Below are 12,717 nucleotides of genomic sequence, written 5' to 3'. Positions count from 1 at the left end.
CCCTCAGATCATAAACCTGCCTGGGAAGACGTGTAGAAATAGTTTCTCTCTCTCTCTCTCTCTCTCTCTCTCTCTCTCTCTCTCTCTCTCTCACACACACACACACACGCACACATGTGCAAAGGCTGGAATTCCATTTTCTGTAAAGTTTTATTTTGCTTGGAAAGGGAATGAGGGGGAGAAGAGACCTGACCTAATTTGTTCTCAGGAAAAAACACTCTATCTCCTGCAAGGTTAGACACCTGTATACCAATCCTTGGTTGCTGCCTGAGGGTACGCTGTAGATGTTTGTGTCCGCCTACCTGTACCTACATGGTACACAGCGGTGCTACCCGGGCTGTCCAAATGGTGCACTGGATGGAAACAGATCCAGACATCTGAGCTTGGGCCTTAAGCGTCTTTATTATAATTTCTAGGTAATGTCGATGGAGTTTAAGTGTTGTAGCCCAGTGCCTGGCAGATATTAGGCCCTTCATATAAACGGAATCAAGATTAAGTTCAGAAAGCGAGCTAGTCCTGATCAGAAGGGATTGGAATTAAGCATTATGTGGAAGATTCTAGACCACAAGGAAAGGCAGAGGTCTGGAGACCTCTGGGTTACCCAGGGCCTTTGGCATGAAATGCTCCAATAATATTTACTTACCTCCAAGTTCCTTCTTGTAACGCCCTCTGTTTCTCAAACCTTCTTTTGAGATGGTGGGAGCTCGTGGGTTCTAATTGCATTCAGCAGAGACCAGAGGGGGTGCTAACGCCCAGATCTGCAGGAACTCAATTTCAAGACCAGTTTATTGTCACCAATTGGGGAAAGAGTCAGGAGGGGGATCTGCAGAGGCCCTGGCCCTGGCCTCCAGGGTCCTCCCCAAAGGGCCTTTCTTTCTCAAAGACCAGCAGGGCCTGAGGGAAAAGGTTTTATTCCATGGCATGGATTTTTGGCATTTTTTACTTGGGGACCCTGATAGGGGCTTTTATAACTGGGGGGGGGGACAAAACGACAGCGATTCTTTTAATGCTAAGTTCGTAGAAAGATCAGTTTTAATAAGAAAAGAAAGAGAGAGTGGGGGAAAAAAACCCCAAACAATTGGAAGGCCCCCAGATTTGCTTAAGTGACATAATTTCAAGTCAAGTGTATTTGTGATTAAAACATCTTGATTTCACAAAATCATTGAGGAGTCTTCTTCGACAAACGCAAAACGGCCGAACTCCGGAGTGTCGCGTCCCGGCTGCTACAAACCTCGGCTGCGGCCTCGCCGCGGCGGCCGGCCGGGCCAGCGCGGAGGGTCCCAGGCCTCGGGCGCCCTCCGGGGTCACCACACGGAGGACAGGGCTGCGGGTGGAGCTCAGGCGTTGGGGTTGGTCCTCATGAGCTCCACGTCGGCCTGCACCATCTCTCTCACCAGCTCCTGCGACCCGGGATGCGGGGTGGCGGGTGAGGGAGCTGCAGGAGCGCCCGCCACTCTGGGCCGGCGACACCCTTAGCCCGAGCGCTCGGGGCACCCGCCGCCGCCCCACCCGGGTCGCCCCAGCTGCCGGGCTCCTCCGCGAGGAGGCATACTTACGTCAAAGGCGACCCTGGGCTTCCAGCCGAGCTTCTGTTTCGCTTTGGTGCAGTCTCCCTGCAGAAAATCCTGGGGAGGGAGGGAGGAGGGACCGTGAGGCCGGTGCGCCCTCTGGGGAGGTGCACCCCGCAGCGTCCCAGCTCGCCCCCTCCCCTCTTAATGGCTCCTTTTTTTTTTCCTCCAACTTTAAGTAGTTAGGGACGCTACTGTGAGCACTGTTTTAAATTACCAGCAGGAGGAGAGTCAGTCTCCCGGCGCTCCTCCCCGCCCCCACGTCCCCGGCCACTCGGCCTTGGCTGCAGGTTGGGCGCGCACCCCGCAGAGGACTTGGGGTGCTCGCAGCTGCCCGACGGCACCGGCCACGCGGAGGCGGGATGGCGAGCGTGGAGGCGCCGGGTTCCTGGACCCCGGGACCCGCTGGACCAGGTTCTGGGCGGCGGGGAGCCGCGCGCCCTCCATCCTAATGGAGCCCCGGGTGCAGATCACAGCTCCCCGGCGCGCAGCCTGGTGGTTTTCTTCCCGGCCGGGGGCTCCAGCTTTTTCTAACCACTGTGACAGTTCGCATTGTCTGCAGCACACCCACACGCTTATAAACCGAAACTGGAGGTCTTAGGAAGCAATCTTTACCCTCACTATCCAGAGGCACTAGCTGCAGTCGATCCTCTTAGACACCACACCGCCACTAAATCTCTTCCATTTCGGAAATGCTGAGAGTGGGGAGGGGGCGCTTGACTGCTGAGCCCCCTAAGGCGGTGGGGACCAGCACTTCTGGAAACAGGCTTCCCCAAGCCCCAAAGCTTCTCAGCTTCTCACTCCTCCACAGTCTGAAAGACCCAGTTAACCAGGTTTGCGTTTCTCATCCCAGCGACAGGGCCTTATCAAAATACAAGCGGGAGGCCGGTGACTCCCGAATCTGCTGGCTCAGCGCTACCTTCCCAGGGAGGGAAGCCTTCCCTTCTGGGAGGGCTCCGGGGAACAAGGGACCTTCACGTCCGTCCCCCCCCCCCTTTTTTTTTAAATCATCGACGACACATTTATTTCTACAATCCACAAATTAGCAGGACCAAAATTAGCAGCGACACAGAGACGCATCCTGGCCGCCTTGGAAAAAGACTCCCTCCGAAAGAAGGCTGGCGAAAGTGGTGGAGAAGAAATCGATCCTGCGCCTCGGCCCTCCCTCACCAATTTCTCCATTAGAGGTTTAGGAAGACTGACTTTGAGGGAGCCTATGAGAGGAATTTCACAAGGAAAGAAGGAACAAGAAAAGGACTTTGAAGGCTATCCGTTTTGGAAGTGAGATTAACATTCAGCTTTCCTCTACCCACATGCATTTAGCAAATTGCACAGAAAATGTAAATCCCAGTCTGGGGTGTGGTGGCACATGCCTGTAATCCCCAGTACTTGGGAGACTGAGACAGGAGGGTTGCAGGTTCAAGGTCAGCCTCTGCAATTTAGCAAGGCCCAGTTTCATAATACAAAATAAAGGAGGGCTGAAGGTGTGGCTCAGAGGTAGAAAGTCCCCACCCAGGGTTTAATCCCCAGTTTTTTTTTTTTAAACGAATCCTCAAAATAAACTGCAGAATGTGAAGTTTCTATCATGCACAGAGGTACTTTATTATTATTATTATTTGTACAGGGGATTGAACCCAGGGAGTTTTATCTCTGAGCCCCCCCCCCCCAGTCCTATTTGATTTAAAAAAATTTTTTTTTGAATAGGGACTAAGTTGCTGAAGCCCGACTTAAAGCTATGGTCCTCTTGTCCAGCCTCACGAGTCCTGGGATTAGAGGCCTGTGACCTTTGAAGGTAACATTAGTGAAGACACTATTTTAGCCGCACACAGCATTAAAATAAAATAAAGAGCAACCTATAACAACTTATGTCAAGTGAAAGTAACAGACCAAGTCACAATAGAAAACCTCACCCACTTAGCTGATTTGAGTTTCCCCTGAACCTGGCTGGCAAGGGGGCTTGGTTCTACCTGCCTGCTGGCTGTGAGGTGGGGTGGGGTGGGCCTATTCTGTTCTGGGTGCCCGCCTGGTACTCATCTTGCCTGCTCAGCCATCGCTACCAGAGGTGGTGTGCACCAGCTTCGGTATGTCTGTACTGACTGCCTGAAACTTAGGCTCTGCGGAGGACACCCAGCCACTCATTTTCTGTCATCCGCCCCTGCTTTTTAGGCCTGAATACACCAAACTCCCAAAGGCCTTGCATTTCACAATACGCTAAAGTACCAGTTTCCTCCCCCAGAGTGTTGACCAGAGTGCAACATTTCTTTTTTCCAACCTAAAAGTCAATTTACAGATTCCTCAGGAAAGGCAGGAGACAAAAATCAGTAATAGGCTACATACACAAACACATATATTTATTTTTGCGGTACTGGGGATGGAACCCAGGGGCATTCTACCTCGGAGCTACACCCCCAGCCCTAATTTTTATTCTTTATTTTGATACAAGGTCTCACTGAGTTGCAAAGGGCCTTGCTAAGTAGTAGCTGAGGCTGTCCATGAACCCTGATCCTCCCATCTTAGCCTCCCAAATGCTGGGATTACAAGCGTGCGCCACCACACCCGGTTTGGGTTATTGTTTAAACACACAACCCTGGCTGTAAATCAACCAGTGTTGCCTACAAGGCAGTTGATGTCTGTGAACTTAAAAGTTAGCAAAACTCTAAAACCCAGTTTGGCTTCAAATGCTCTCAGTAGGCTTGGGAAAGGGAGCTTTGTATTGTAATTATGTTTCCTGTATTTTTCTCCAAGTAGCTCATAATATAAAAACAACCAGGGAACTACAATTAAGGAGAAAGAAAAATGGTTTTCAAAAGCTTAGAAACAGACACTGTTCCCATACGCTGTAAAAGTATTTCATTGAAACCAGAGCCGGGCCCCAGTTGAACTTCCCAATTTAGTTTGAGCCCGGCTCTTCCACTGTGGGCTAGCAGCTTCCTTCGTCCTCCTGCCAACGCTCTGTCTCTCTGAAATGTAATTAGACCAAGAGCCCTTGGGAAGGAAGAGGATGTGGTCCCATCGGAACAAACACAGTGGCTCTCCGTGCGGCCGGCCACTAAGGGGACATCTAGAACCCGGCACTATGCTAGTGCCCTGTCAACTATGTGTGTGTACACGCGCGTGTGCTGGGGATAGAACCTGGAGCCTTATCCCTATTCAGCAAGTCTTCTACCGCTGAGCTATGCCCTCCACTCCTCCGTTAACTTGTAAGCAAAGATTAAGGACATCCCAGCTTGTTTTGTGCTTATCTGTTCCCAAAGAAATTTCTTACCTTTTCTTATATTTTCCCTGTTAAGTACTGGGGATTGAATCCGGGGGCATTCCACCTCCAAGTGATACCCCTATTCCTTTTTTATTTTGAAACAGGGTCTCAAACCAGGCATAATGGTGCTCACTTGTACTCCCCGGTATTCAGGAGGCTGAGACAGGAGGATCGCAGTTCGTGGACAGCCTCAGCAGCTACTTAGTATGGCCCTGTGCAACTCAGCGAGACCCTGTTTCAAAATAAAGAATATAAAAGTAGGGTTGGGGCTGTAGCTCAGGTGTAGAATGCCCCTGGATCCATCCACAAAAAAAAGAAAAAAACAAGCAAGAAGGAAAGGAAGGAAGGAAGGAAGGAAGGAAGGAAGGAAGGAAGGAAAAGGAAAGGAAAGGAAAGGAAAGAGAAAGAAAGAAGAAAAGAAAGAAAGGAAGAAAGAAAGAGAGAAAGAAAGAAAGAGGGTCTAAGTTGCTGAGGGGCTCACTAAGTAGCTGAGGCTGGTTTGCAACCTGAGATCCTCCCATCTCAACCTCCCAAGTGCTGGGATTAAATCTGTGCACCATTGCCGGGTGTGGTGGCGCACACTTGTAATCCCAGCATTTCAGGAGGCTGAGACTGGAGGATCGTGGTACGCGGACAGCCTCAGCTACTTAGTGAGGTCCTCTGCAACTCAGTGAGACCCGGTTTCAAAATAAAGAATAAAAAATAGGGCAAGGGATGTAGCTCAGAGGTAGCATGTCCCTGGGTTCCATCCCTAGACATGCCAAAAAAAAAAAAAGTGTACACCACTAAGGCCGGCTCCAGGGTATCATTTATGGCTCGTTCTGCCAGGTTTGGGCCAAGGCACACTTAGAGGGTGTGGGGAAGCCTGAGCGGGAGAGGGCACACCTTTTTGGATGAGAGTACAGACATGGAAACATTCCTTTAAACATGGCTTCCTCCGGCTTGCAGAGAAGTCAGTTAGTGGCAGCTGTACCCTTCTAAGGGAGTCTAGATGAGCTATGGGCTCCTTTTATATTTAACTATTTTAAGAACTTTTGAACTTCTACACACCCCCTCCACTGGGGCGTCACCAGCTCCTAAGGACAAGAGAGAAAGACAGTCCCTGGATTTTTCTCTTCTAATCGGACATATCGGTCGCTTTTAAATTTAGAGACTGAAAGCCACTGTACGACAACAGGGGGAAAGCAGATATTGAAGTGATGATTTTATGTTCAGAAGGGACTTTGTGCACTGGGTGGTCTGCAGAGGAGAGAGAGAGAGAGAGAGAGAGAGAGAGAGAGAGAGAGAGAGAGAGAGAGAGAGAGAATGAGAATGAAGAAAGCTCTGAGAAAAATGTAAAGCATTTATTTCTATGTGAATCTGACATTTCCTGAACTCTGGCTTCTGGTCCCTTCACTGTTTTTATTACTATTCCTTAGGTGAACTATACAGTTTCAATATGTAATTTATTATTGTCAAATTCAATTAGGTTTCACCAAGCATTTTACAACAGCAAAACAGCATGCGTGAAGGAGAGATGTTTCTGTCCAGACATCCCCTTCCTTTGCTCCCATTCCCTGGCTGCTGGTTAGCCCTAGACCTTCGGGGGTTGTCCTGCGGCCGCAGCATCCAGGCATGAACCTTAGGGGCTGGGTACCATGGTGGGAGCTGTGAACAGCAGCCTGGCACGAGGGCGTGTTTTGCTGTGGAGATTTTTCAGGCTTTCCTGGCTCAGGTTCTTGTTATAGTGAACTGATAAAGCACCAGACCAAGTCCTGGAGAAGTCATTAAGACAGTTCCTGAGCCCATAGGAGTTAACGGGAAATCCAGAAGAGGAGAGGCCGTACCGTGCCATCATCTTCTCTCCTAACTACAAGTCCCTTTCCTCAATTCTCTGGGGCCCCTTTTCATCTCCATCCTTATCATTACGCACCTTTAATCTACACTGGTTAGTTGGTTTTTTAAAATTCCTTCTCCCAGTCTTTTTTTTTTTTTTTTTAACACATCAACATCAACCGTTGGTACCTTCCTGTACCATGTTTCCTAAAATTATGGTAGAGAATATTATTAAGCAGATTATATCATATAGGATAGCCTTTGTTTTTTTCTTCCTTTCTTTCTTTGCAGTATTGAGGATCAAACCTAGTGTCTCATATATGCTAAACAAGCTCACCTTTTTAGAGGTGATATATTTATTTGTTTGCTTGTTTATTTTTTATGCATGTATATGTGTTACTGGGCATTGAACCCAGGGGCATTCTACCTCTGAGCGGCACCCTCAGTCCTATTTTTATTATTTTATTTTGAAACAGGGTTGCATCCTGTTGCAGAGGTCCTGGCTAAGTTTTGGAGGCTGGCCACGAACCTCTTGTCTCGGCTTTCCAAGTACCCATATTACAGGTGTGTGCCATCGCATCCCGGCTTTCTTTTTTAACACTTTTATCGGTACACTGTAACTACACAGCAAGGTGGGGTTCCAAGTGATATCGATATACGTGCGCATAGTATTTCGTGTGTTTCCCTCTGGATTTCACCCCACTCTCCACCTCTCCTCACACATATTAGTGAGATGGGTAGTGATACTTTTAGAGATGGACATAGCATGATTTGAACTGTCTAACTTCTTTTCTTTTTTATTTTGTGGTGAGGGTGGAACCCAGGGGCTTTTCTCCGGGCTACTCAGACCTATTTTATACTTTATTTGGAAACAGGGTCTCACTAAGTTGCTGAGAGCCTCACTCAGTAGCTGAGGCTGGCTTTGAACCTGCGCTATCCTTCTGTCTCAGCCTCCCAAGTGTGGGGATTACAAGAGTGCACCACCACACCTGGCTCTTACTTCTTTTATTTTGAGGCAGGGTCTCACTAACTTGCCCAGGCGGTCCTCAACGTGGGACCGCCCTTCCCCAGCCTCCCTCGTAGCTGGGATTACAGGGGTGCGCCACGGCGCCTGGCAGGATAATTTTTCTAAACTTGCAGACTTGTTTCTTTTTCCCTCTTTTTTTTCACCGACTTTGCTTTGGGGGAAATTTTAATATTAGTTAAAATTCTGTGTTGGATACCGCATTTCCTCAACAGGTCTGCTGGTAAGGTTCGCAAAGAACATCTGTCGAGGTGGAGAGACGGTTTAAGAGCGTGAGTTCTCTTGGCAGGATGTTGTTAAGTTTCTAATATACATTCTGAAATTGACTCTCGAGTGCTATAAATAAGGAGACGGTGTACAGACAGGGATGTTACTGAGGAAAACCAAGATGGGTGGAAACCCAGGTTAGACATCTTTAGGAATTTAAGACATAGAGCTGTGAATAGCACAAAAAAACAGGCATTTTTTTCCCCTCTTGCTTTTTGTAGGAAAGCAAAACTGAGAAATAGCTCAGCTTCCAGGGGAATAAAAGAATACCAATGAGTTGGCTACTCCATCTAACTCTATGCTAATGTACAATGAAAGCTTCCCTCTAGCCGGAATGCTTCTTTCGGGAAAGAGAACTGGTATAAACAAAACAAAACAAGGAGAAAGCTTTGAAGTTGCAAGGCCTAACATATCCCAGTCCAGAGCCAGCAGCTAGGTGGCAGAAAACAAAGGAAAAGGCAAAAACTCAAGCCAGAAAGTTCCCCAGGAAGCCCCCTCTTACCTGGCAGATTCAGCTCTGCCCCGCCCCCTCACCCATCTGTCCCCCTGCTCCATCCTTCCCAAGGAGGGAGCGAATCTCACACACTCAGAAAGACTGCAAGAACAGGAGGGAACATTTCCCCTCTCCTGCTGGATAGCAGCACAAATTGAAGTTGAAGCCCGGCCTCTCCTTTCATGACAAGGGGTGATAAGAGACCAGAAGAAAACAGCAGGCTGTCTGGTTTGCTCAGGAAGCAGGGCTGGGGGGACTGTCCATCAGCGAGGGCTGACAGTGCCCTCCAAGCTCAAATCATAGTCCACCAGCCTCGGGGAAATCGAGCCAGTCCACAGTGGCTCCACTGAGTGGGCCAGGCAGCGACTGGCCGTGAGTGGACCCTGCACCGAGACCGCTGTGTGGCCATCGGCCATCGCTTGGGCCCACCACTTTACGAGTACCTCTCATAAAACTCCCACCGCTGGCCGGGGCTTGCTGTCGCCTCTGCTGGTGGCCTGGCACGGAAGCCCAGCCATGAGTCAGGCATTCCTGCCTGTCCTCCAGGACACCTGGGGGGTGTCTTAGGATCCTGTGACCTCTCCGACAGGCCATTTTTTCCCAGGGGAGGGGGAATTACCTATTCTTAACTGGCTGAGTTTGTCATTTGGGATCAGTAGCTATGAAGAGCCACTAAATAAAGCGAAAGAAACACCTCCGTCTACATGCAAGCCCCAGACACTACCGAAAAGGTCTAGTTAGCCAGCTGTGAGCCCTCCTGGGAAGTAAATGCGGACATTGTCTTTCTCATGTGTCTACCTGCCAACACATCCTAAGTGTGGCTAAAGAATTAAAAATGTCACTTCACAAAAGGAGAACTTAGTGGCATTCATACGCAGCCTACCTAGAGGCGAATCTTTTCCATTTACATTTCAAAACTGTGGTTAGCTTAAGTCAGGTGTGGGGCGCATTCCTGTAATCTCAGTGCTTGGGAGGCTGAGACAGGAGGATCACAGGTTCGAGACCAGCCTTAACAACTTAGTGAGACCCTCGGCAACTTAGCAGGTGCGAAAAATAAAAGAAATAAAGTTAAGAAAGAAAAAGAAAGAAAAATAAAAGAAGTAAAAGAAATAAAAAATAAAACAGGGCTAGGATTTACCTTAGAGGTAAAAATCCAGTACCAGATAAATCTAACTATCTCATTCTCTCACACACTCTCTATCTATCTATCTACATATATATAATACACACACACACACACACACACACACACATATATATATATTATATAATAAATATCATTCTGCATCCATGAATTCAACCAACCACAAATCAAAAAATTGAGGAAAAACTGTATATACTGAGCATACACAGACTTTTTCCTGTTAATATTTCCTTAACAATACAGTATAACGATTATTTACATCATATTTACCTTTTATCAGGTATTCTACGCCATCTAGAGATGACTGAATTTATACCAGCGGATGTGGGTAAGCTATATGCAAGTCCCATGCCATTCCACATAACTGGGCTTGAGCGTCTGCAGATTTTCATACCTGGGGTTGAGGGCAGGGGGCTCTGGAACCAATTCCCCAAGGATAAAGAGAAGCAACTCTATTTAGAGGAAACACAGCACTTAATTTTTTTGGCGTGTTTTAATTGTACATGACAGATCTCATATGATGCACTCACATATGCATGTAACGTAACATTGCTTGTCTGTTTCCTTCCCTAAACCTCTTCTTTTCCCTCCTTCCTCCCTCCCTTATCCCTGTCCACTCTACTGGTGTCTCGCTGTCTGTCTGTCTCCTCGCTTCCATTTCTTTTTCTTTTTCTTCACCCCCTACCCAACTCCCTCTACGGGTCTCTTATTAGTTCTGTTTTGAAGGGAATTTTTAAAAATGTTCCAGAGAAGCTGGGCGTGGTGGCGCACGCTCCTACTTCCAGTACTTGGGAGGCTGAGACAGGAGGATCGTGCAAGGTCGAAGCCAGCCTCAGCTACTTAGTGAGGCTCTCAGCAACTTAGTGAGACCCTATTTTCAAATAAAATATAAGATAGGTCTCGGGAGGCAGGCAGCAGGTAATCTCCTCTGGACAGCAGACACAATCACCTTGTCATTCATGCTAACTGAATACATGTAGCTTCTTTCCCTAGACAACAGCCCGATGGTTTCCTTCCCTGCCTGCGGCATGCCCAGGCTTTGACTGCAGTGGAGAAGCAGGGTCCATCCCAGGAAGAGTCCATTGGCCGGGTCCAGCCCCAGGGGACCTGCCTGCTCAGCCCAGGCACCAGTTCCTCGGAGCATTTCTCAGAAGCTGTGCCTCATCGCTTTCGGAGAGCTCACTCTAACAGGTAGCTTTAAACATGAGAAGCAGATGAGACTTAGGGGCGTCATCTTGCATCGCCTACAATTTATGTAGCCCTGGGTCTTGCGGTACTCATTCTACATCTAGAATTGCGATCACAGAACCCACTTTTCTGTTGTTATGGTTGTTGTTAGCTTTGTTTCTCGGTCCCAGTGTTTACAGAAGCATCCATTTCTGTAACCGGAGCCCTGTCCATTGCGATTCCTTCCTCGATCCCCATTCCTACCAGCTGATGGTGTGGCGGGGCGGGGGCTGACTCACAGCTGTAAGGCAGGGACCACTTAATGAAAGGGAGATTACCATGCCAGTGACCTCAGCATTCCAAAGGCTTCAAAGTCAGCACTGTCCTCCTAGGAAATTACTGGTTACTGTTAATAACTGGATCGAGGGCGTGAGGATTCACCCAGGCTGGTAGGAGGTGGCACAAAGCCCCCAGGAAAGGAGATAAAGCGCCTCTAAGTGGACCCATTAGGGGCTGTTGTAACCTAATTGCCAAGTGGCACTCCAGACACCAGGCGCGGGCTGCTTTGCTTTCGCCACTTAGTATTTTCTGCCCTCAAAGCACTTTAGAGACTTGAGCTAATTAAACCTGAAGACAATCACCGTTCAAGATGCAACTCAGGAGATCTTGTATCTCTTTCAGGTCCCTCTTTCCTAGAGATGAAAGTTCTGACAAAGTATCTGGGAGGTAAAAGCCGCACTCATCCGGCTTGTCTTCGTCCTGCGCTATCTTGTCCCGGAAGGCGGGCTTAGGCCACGGGGCATCCCGGATTGCACAAGGCAAAGGTAATTGTCTTTAAGCCTGTCTCCTTCTCATTTGTTGGGAAATCTACCCCAGCTCTGAGAGGATGCCCCTTCCCCTTGTTTTGAGCATTATTACCAAAGCGCATTGTAAATAGTAAGAGTTTCTCTATAATATAGATGGAATGTTTTTTCGTTCGGAGCTTTTCTCAACTTATATAATATATAAATTAAAGCCCTCCAGTTCAAGTAATCTTGCTTCAATGATCCATTCATCCATCCATCCACTTTCCCCTCTCTTTTCCCGAATCAAATAGAAAAACAGTGCCATTCAGATGTGCACCTATGTGTTCCAACATTTATTTCCTCGGGAACCTTTTGTTTTGTTTTGTTTTGGTAGTGGGGATCGAGTCCGGGGGCATTCTACCTCCAAGCTACACCCCAGTCTTTTTTTTTTTCTTTTTAATTTTAAAACAGGGTCTAAGTTGCTTAGAGTCTTGCTATATTTGCTGAGGCTGTCCTCGAACCTTGATCCTCCAGCCTCAATCTCTCAAAGAACCGAGATTATATAGGCGTGTGTGTCACCATGCCCAGCTCCTCAGTAACTTCTTGAAAAGATTCTAAGAGTAGCCCCAGGCAACTGACCACATCCAAATTCTTGCTTTTAGGTTGCTTATTCTGGGGGATTTTGAGGAAAAGTTTTCAGGATTGGGTTCAGCTATTTAGTTGGCTTCCTATTCTCATATCTAACAGTGAGGGGTTTTTTTTTAGTTAAAAAAATTTAACCTGGGAGTGTTCTACCTCTGAGCTACACCCCCAGCCCTATTTTATTCTTTATTTTGAAACAGGGTCTCATTAAGTTGCAGAGAGCCTCACTAAGTTGCTGAGGCTGGCCACGAACTTGCGATCCTCCTGTCTCAGCCTCCCAAGTACTGGGATTACAGGCGTGGGCCGCCATGCCTGGCAACAGTGAGTTTGAATGGCTGCTGGGGATGTATCGCATGGGCTTTGGGAGAACTTGCTTTCATACCTGTATGAGAGAGAGTAACAGAGTCCTATTCCTGAATGTATCTGCAGAGATGTTTAAGCCAGGCTACTGGATTAATGCCACAAAGCCATCTAGTGGTAGGGTTCTGGAGTAGAAGGCAGGGTTTCTGATTCTCAGTCCAGCAGTCATCATGCTCAAAGGACAAGAGCCTCTCTG

The 12,717-nt window shown here is 48.0% G+C and overlaps 1 protein-coding gene across 1 annotated transcript in view; it reads right to left on the bottom strand.

Annotated features, from left to right (window-relative positions):
- Positions 1-1,337: 1,337 nt before the first annotated feature.
- GMDS (GDP-mannose 4,6-dehydratase) overlaps positions 1,338-12,717 on the bottom strand; it is a gene marked incomplete at its 3' end in the record, with an annotated part of 610,459 nt that continues 599,079 nt past the window's right edge. The window contains exons 10-11 of the mRNA XM_080710891.1: positions 1,557-1,625; positions 1,338-1,400 (exon numbers count right to left, since the gene is read on the bottom strand). Of these exons, the coding sequence (XP_080567017.1) occupies positions 1,338-1,400; positions 1,557-1,625 (132 nt within the window). The remainder of the gene's footprint in view (positions 1,401-1,556; positions 1,626-12,717) is intronic.

The sequence above is a fragment of the Muscardinus avellanarius genome (genome assembly GCF_963383645.1).
Source record: "Muscardinus avellanarius genome assembly, chromosome: 14".
In the NCBI taxonomy this organism is placed as follows: Eukaryota; Metazoa; Chordata; class Mammalia; order Rodentia; family Gliridae; genus Muscardinus; species Muscardinus avellanarius.
This window is presented reverse-complemented; position numbering and strand designations above follow the sequence as displayed.